Raw genomic sequence first — 7,500 nt, forward strand, 5'->3', positions numbered from 1 at the left:
CACAGAGACAACCTTCTTAACACACAGAAACACCGTTGTTTCCTTCTTCGTATGCAAATCTCAGACTTTGAAATTGTCTCTAAAAAACGGGCAAATCTGAATTACAGGGTTCCCACGGGTCATGGAATTTCTGGAATATCATGGAAAGTCAGGGAATTCTTGGGACAAAGTCATGGAATATCAGGGAATTTTGTTGTAGAAGTTTAAAAATTACTTGCCAAAATACATAAATACAGATATATTTCCCTGCAGAATTGGTGTATATCTGGTTATTAGCATTACTACTTGTTTGAGTAGTTGTGGTTAGCCCAACTTTGTTCATTCAATGCCCATTTAATCATCTCCCACTCTAAAAAAAGTAAAAGATTCTTGAACGCTCTGTAGCTGCTCTGAAACCTTTGGTCGGCATATTGTACCATTCATTATAGTAGGTCATGGAGTTTCAGTTTTTTTTGTCAGGGAAAAGTCATGGAATTTTACATCAGACTTAGAGTGGGAACCCTGGAATAAAGACAGAGTATGATGCCAATACAGACTGTGATGCAAACCATCCCTCTGATCACCACCCCCTCCACACGCAACATTACCACTTCAAGGTGACAGGCAGAAGTTGCTGGAGTGTATTGTGAGCGGTCTTTGCCTACAAGGCATGAGAGGGCGCTAGATATATTTTAAAATGGGCTATTTTATTCCCTAGCCTAATTATAGGGTTTTAAATAGGCCTGTAAAATAGCATTTCAGCATGTTTGTGACAGACCAAAGTTGCCTATACAGGGTTCCCATGGGTCATGGAATTCCTGGAATATTTTAAAGTATATTCCATACCTGGAAAGTCAGGGAATCTTATCATTTTTGGGGGCAATTTCAGGAAATTTTGTTATAGCAGTTTAAAATGTCCTTAATACATTAATAGTAATATATTTCCCCGCAGCATTGGTGTTTTATCCGGTTATTAGCTTTTTTTACATTACTGCTTTCATAGTTAGCATTACTTTGTTTTGTCAATGGTTATTTATTAATTTCCTGCTTTAAAAAAGGCAATGAATCTAGATCTAATGCTATACGGCTGCTTGGTTGGTATATTGGTTTAGGTTTAGGTAAGGAAATGAAGGTTTTTATGTCAGGGAAAGGAGTGGGACCCAGCCTATGCCTTCTATGTGGATACCAGAGAAGAAAACAAAGTAGTCTGTTCATCCATGCTGTGTCATATTTCAAGTTAAACTGCATAGTATACAAGGGCAGCCTGGCTGTGGTCAGACTCTGTTATTAGCATCAGGTCCCATTCCACTCTGATGGCCATTTACAGCAAACAGCACTGCTTCCCAGAAGCCTCTCTGAAAGCCTTGTAGTATTGATCTGTTGTAATAAGAGCATGTGTGGTTGTTTGTTTGTTTGTTTGTGTGTGTTGCAGCCCGTTGAGGGCGAGAGAGACTCCCCTCTGGTGACGCTGTGTTTTGGCCTGTGTATATTGGGCCGCAGGGCGTTGGGAACAGCCTCTCACAGCATGTCAGCCAGGTGAGATTCAGCAGGAGATTTGTTTTTTTTATTATTATTATTATTATTATTATTATTGGATCTTTCAGACACGTTGCCATAGAGATGAAGTTGTGCTGCATAACTAGCAATGTCAGTATAGGAAACGTTCAGCTCAATGTCTCCAGACTGTTAATGCTGTTGTGTGTGCCGTTTGGCAGCCTTGAGCCCTTCCTGTACGGCCTCCATGCGCTGTTCAAGGGGGACTTCCGGATCACCTCCCCCAGGGATGAGTGGGTGTTTGCGGACATGGACCTGCTCAACAGGGTGGTGGCGCCAGGAGTGCGCATGTCTCTGAAGCTCCATCAGGTGGGCCATTCCTGCACCACAGCCAACGTTTTAGGACACCAATCTTCACCGCCAGGCTGCTTAGCTGTCTGATGGTTCTGTCCTCTCCCCTCCTCTCCTCTCTCCTCCCCCTCCTCTCCTCTCAGTTGGCCAGGACCCCTTTGTGTCAGCCAAAGTTTTAGCCCGACGCCAGTCCTCATCGCCAGGCTTCTTGCTCACTGCTCTCTCTCCCCTCTTTTCCTCTTCCTTTTTTTGTGCTGTTTCCTGTCTTTCCCGTCCTGACTAATGGCGTTCTCTCTCTCTCTCTCTCTCTCTCTCTCTCTCTCTCTCTCTCTCTCTCTCTCTCTCGTCTGCCCTTTTCTTGTTTGTACCAGGACCACTTCACGTCGCCGGACGAGTACGAGGACCCGGTGGTGCTGTACGACGCCATCACGGCCAACGAGGAGAAGATGCTGATCTCGCACGAGGGCGACCCGGTGTGGCGAAGCGCCATCCTGGCCAACATGCCCTCCCTGCTGGCGCTGCGCCACGTCATGGACGACGGCAGCGACGAGTACAAGATCATCATGCTCAACAAGCGCTTCCTCAGCTTCAGGGTCATCAAGGTGCGGCGCACAGCACACCCTGATACTCCACTCTGGCTTCTGCCATCTTCTGCTCTATGACCTGTGGGGTCTGTAGATGTTGTGATGGGATGCAAATCTCTCTCTGGGAATTGAAAGAGTGCACTTTGTCCTATAAGTAATTAGGCACTTGTGTCTTGTAAGATGATCAAATCTGTTTCTATTTCCATCCCAACCAAAATTCCTTGAAAATTTCAAATTCAGCAGAGCAGTACTTAAACAGATTTGCCATTTTGGCAGACTTTATATATTTATTTATTTTTTCATTCAGTCTTTCAGTTTATTCATTTAATTTGTTCTCTCTCTCTCTCTCTCTCTCTCTCTCTCTCTCTCTCTCTCTCTCTCTCTCTCTCTCTCTCTCTCTCTCTCTCTCTCTCCTCTCTCCCTCTCTCTCCCTCCTCCTGTGTGTCTGACTGGTGCTCTTCTGCGCCCCCTGCAGGTGAACCGTGAGTGTGTGCGTGGTCTATGGGCGGGGCAGCAGCAGGAGCTGGTCTTCCTGCGCAACCGCAACCCGGAGCGCGGCAGCATCCAGAACGCCAAGCAGGCGCTGCGCAACATGATCAACTCGTCGTGTGACCAGCCCATCGGCTACCCCATCTACGTGTCGCCGCTCACCACCTCCTACGCCGGCGGACACGCCCAGCTGCACTCCGTCTGGGGCGGCCCCGTCAGCCCGCACAACATCTACACCTGGTTCATCAGCAGCTGGGACAGGTCGGCCCACATACCACCACACACACACAGACAAAAGGCCAGTCTGTCAGAACAATATGTTATTTTTGGATCTATATGTTGGATTGTATATTGAAGGTTTTGTTTGGGGCAGTACAATTGCAGTGTATACAACAATGAAAGTTTGTGAAGCCAAGTCATGGTCATGTGACCTACTTACTTAAAGCTTTTATTGTCCCCTAAGGGCGATTTGGTTTCCGACCAACAGCTGTTGGGTGCATAACCTGCTAGAAATCCCCTGTTGTCAGATTAGTTTAGATTAGATTAGATCAGGGGTGGGCAACTAATTTCCCCAAGGGGCCACATGACAAACTGGGACTGTTGAGGAGGGCCGGACCCAAAATACCGAACTCAAGTCGGAACTCAATTCTGTCCAATTCTATTCTGTTCTTGTATAACATTAAGTAAATCATATGGTTTTGTTTACTACTCGTAAGTACAGATGAAAATGTGAGGGAGACAAAGGAAAAACAGCAATAGGCTATTTAATCTATGTCCAGTATTTAATCCTCATTCTCGAAAATGATTTTTTGACATTGACTTTTTTTTTTTTTTTTTTTTTTTTTTTTCAGTTTTCAAAGACTGATATAAAAAAGTACTACCATATCTATATAATTAGGCTAGGCCATGAAAATATGAAGGAGTCAGTACAACCATAGGCCTGTGCCACCATTTCATCAACACTCAGCAATATTTCATCATTAAATCATTACCATCATTAAATTAACTCTATGCAGAATTAGACTATGAAAATGTGGAGCAGACAATAGGCTTTGTTTTTGCTTTAACTTTATGCACAAAACTGTGATTGGTCAACTCGCCTTCAAGCAACCTGTGGGTAGTAGCATCATACTAGTTCGCTAACATAAGCTTTGCAAATAAACTCAGACATATTTTGGTTACAATGACGGGGTTATCCGAATGTAAACTATCTATCTGCCAGTAACGTTTTGAAATTAACACTTCGTATCGCCAACAAACAGCAGGAGTTTGTTCTGACAACCTTTGCGGTGGTGAGCGACGCAGACATAAGACACAAAACTTTGAAAGGTTTACGCCGACTTAAAGGCAACTGCATTGTGTCGACGCAGAAGCATAAATTCTATTCCCCAGCACAATTCAGTGAGGGTGTTTACAGCGTATGCATCCACGCACAAATGTATGGGTGTACAAATAGCAGTCGCTTTCAAAATAAAAGCAACGATATTGATTTGCATGCTTTATCTCTGTGCTAGGCTCTTGACTATTGTTCTTTCACGGACCTTACGCGGGCCGGTCAGGGAAAGCCCACGGGCCGGATGTGGCCCGCAGGCCGTATGTTGCCCATGTATGGATTAGATGAATTGTATTGTCCCAGAAGGGAAATTTGTCTTGGGCATACAGTGCTACATACCTGTAAGATTACCTTTACATATCAGATGACGTGTGGCTGATCATCTCTAGGGTGGTTTCCGACCGACAGCTGTTGGGTGCATAACCTGCTAGAAATCCCCTGTTGTCAGATTAGATTAGATTAGATTAGTTTCGATGAATTGTATTGTTCCAGAAGGGAAATTTGTCTTGGGCATACAGTGCTACATACCTGTAAGATTATCTGTACATATCAGATGACGTGTGGCTGATCATCTCTAAGGTGTTTGTGTTTTGTGTCTGCACAGCTGCTGATCTCTAAAGTGTGTGTTTTGTGTCTGCATGGCTGCTCATCTCTAAGGTGTGTGTTTTGTGTCTGCGTGCGTGCTGTAGGTTGCAGAAGGGGTGCGGTGCAGGCTGCAACAGCGGCGGGAACATTGAGGACTCTGACTGCGGCGGCGGTTCCACCTCCATCACCAACAACAACCCTGCAGGCCACCTACCACAGAGCAGCAGCACCACCGCCCCCCAACCACACCTCACCACCACGCAGCCCCCTATGGGTAACGCCACACACACTCCACCTCACCACCATGCAGCCCCCTATGGGTAACGCCACACACACACACACTCCACCTCACCACCGCGCAGCCCCCTATGGGTAAGGCCACACACACACACACACACTCCACACACACACACTCCACCTCACCACCGCGCAGCCCCCTATGGGTAACGCCACACTCACACACACACTCCACACACACACACACACACACACACACACTCCACCTCACCACCACGCAGCCCCCTATGGGTAACGCCACACACACACACACACACACGCGCGCGCGCGCGCCACACGCCACACACCACACACACACACACTCCACCTCACCACCGCGCAGCCCCCTATGGGTAACACCACACACACACACACACACTCCACCTCACCGCCATGCAGCCCCCTATGGGTAACGCCACACACACTCCCCCCCACAGTACAGACTCATGCAGGGGCTCAGTTACAGTGTAGAGTAGCATGCACGTGAACAACTATGTGCATGGTGTGGCCAGTTCCATTGATTATAGTGGAGGCTAATTGTTGCAGCATACACACTGGGAACAGAATGCTTCAGTTACATTCCTGGTGTAGCCTGCCTATTTCTGCCTCAGTATAGTGCAAGAGAAAACTTCAGTTTATGTGCATGTCAGGGCTAACTGTCAGTGAAAAATGATGTGTTAGTCTGGATTATTGTGTTGTGTTTGTGTGAGTTGGGGGCAGTCACTGCTTTGTTTCTGTCTGTGTGTAGGGACTCTGCTGATGGTCACTCTTCCTCTTTGTGTGTGTGTGTGTGTGTGTGTGTGCTGCCCTGCAGGTACAGACAACCCAGTTGGTCCTACGTGGCCCCACCACCATCACCACCACCACCACCAGCCCCTCCCCCTGGCGCTGCTCAGCCAATCAGAGGGCCGCATGGACGCCGGGCTGGTCTCCTCGCTCCACCGCACCTCGTCCATCCAGGGCCTGCTGGGCCAGCACCTGTCCAGCTCGCAGCTGTCCTTCAGCAGCTCGGTGGTGCTGCCCCCGGCCGAGCGCTTCTGCCCCGGCAGCCTACAGGACAACCTGGGTCTGCGCGCCGGCGCCCGGCCGGGCCTGGGCCTGGGGCTGGGGCTGGGGCTCGGACAGGGCGGCGGGCTGGCCTACGAGGGGCCCTACGGGAAGTGGAGCCTGTCGGGGAAGAAGGGCTTCAACGGGCCTGCCGCCGCCACGGCCGACGGAGACGGAGTAGCCCTGCAGAGCGTACGCACACAGGTGAGCGCTCGAGACCGTTTTCACTCGTTTTTATTTCCCAGTTTGTTTGGGGTTTTTTTACTTACCGGACGTCGTTTTTGCTCTCCAGCCTATTCCTCCTGGCCATCCGCTGGACTCCAGCCCCACGATGGATCCGATGGGGGCCGGCCCGCCCTCGGAAACCACGCCCCTCACCTCCGACGCCCCCGTCTCCCAGGAGGAGTCCACAGAGCTGCCTTTACTGGAGCACCTCCGCTGAGTCCAGCCGAGTCCAGCCCCGGGTGCCCACACCCAGCCGGACGCTTCTCTGCCTTTGCCGAGGCGTGCTGCCAGGCCGCTCAGGTGGGGGAGTGGGCAGAGGGAGGGAGGCAGGGGGGGTGTGGTGGGGGCCTCACCAGAGTGACCAGGACTGATGCACTTTCAGCAGGTGCTCACTGTCCAAAGGTGAGTGGATGAGGTGGAGGTGGTAGTTCGGTCCAAGTATGACATGCAGTCCAGGGCCCCCTCGTGTTGACCATGATCACAGGCCAAAAAGCCAGTGCAATCTTTTTTTGTTTGTTTGTTAGTTTGGTTTTTTTGCGAGGCAGATTTGAAAAGGTTTTCACCCAAAAAAAAAAAAAAAAAAAAAATGATTCATGTCCCTCAGTTAAAACCTGTGGCAACGCAAAAATGAAATGAAATGACATGGAAAAGGGAACTCTGGACTCCTCCGCCTCCTCCTCCCCAGCTGCACGTGCAGGTCTCGGAGGCCGGGAGGGGGGGGCGGGCGCCTCACCCTGCCCAGTTCACTGCGTGCCAGATGAACTGATCCAGACCAGGGCAAGAAAATAAACAGAGGAAGCTCTCGCTGACTCTTTCTCTCCCCCCCCCCCCCCCCCTCCCTTGTGAGTGCTCTGCAAGGCTTTATCATTTCCAAAGTAAGGAGAATTATCAGGTTCTACTGGACATTGTCTGCCTGGCCTGTCGGGTCATGGCGGTTTCTGAGGGGAAGCTGGTCCAGATGGCCTTTTTGCTGTCGGCGCGCCAGACCCTCCAGGTCAGTGATGACCGAAGCACCAAAGGGACTCGTGCAACTCCCTTTGCCCCTGTCTCCAGAGATGACCCTTTCCGCACGAGGAAGGACATTCGTTCAGCTCACCTAGATAAGATTAGCACCCCTCTAATCATCTTCATGATCAG

General features: G+C 49.5%; 1 protein-coding gene across 3 annotated transcripts in view; it reads left to right on the plus strand.

Annotated features, from left to right (window-relative positions):
* LOC121708774 (pecanex-like protein 1) overlaps nucleotides 1-6,689 on the plus strand; it is a 24,192-nt gene extending 17,503 nt beyond the window's left edge. For 2 of the 3 annotated variants that reach the window (XM_042091657.1, XM_042091658.1), the window contains exons 30-36: nucleotides 1,412-1,515; nucleotides 1,695-1,842; nucleotides 2,196-2,426; nucleotides 2,884-3,158; nucleotides 4,920-5,089; nucleotides 5,906-6,342; nucleotides 6,431-6,689. In XM_042091657.1, the coding sequence (XP_041947591.1) occupies nucleotides 1,412-1,515; nucleotides 1,695-1,842; nucleotides 2,196-2,426; nucleotides 2,884-3,158; nucleotides 4,920-5,089; nucleotides 5,906-6,342; nucleotides 6,431-6,580 (1,515 nt within the window). In that variant the 3' untranslated portion in view covers nucleotides 6,581-6,689. The remainder of the gene's footprint in view (nucleotides 1-1,411; nucleotides 1,516-1,694; nucleotides 1,843-2,195; nucleotides 2,427-2,883; nucleotides 3,159-4,919; nucleotides 5,090-5,905; nucleotides 6,343-6,430) is intronic. The other variant, XM_042091659.1, reaches the window with a different exon arrangement.
* Nucleotides 6,690-7,500: the final 811 nt, after the last annotated feature.

The sequence above is a fragment of the Alosa sapidissima genome, chromosome 5, assembly GCF_018492685.1.
Source record: "Alosa sapidissima isolate fAloSap1 chromosome 5, fAloSap1.pri, whole genome shotgun sequence".
In the NCBI taxonomy this organism is placed as follows: domain Eukaryota; kingdom Metazoa; phylum Chordata; class Actinopteri; order Clupeiformes; family Clupeidae; genus Alosa; species Alosa sapidissima.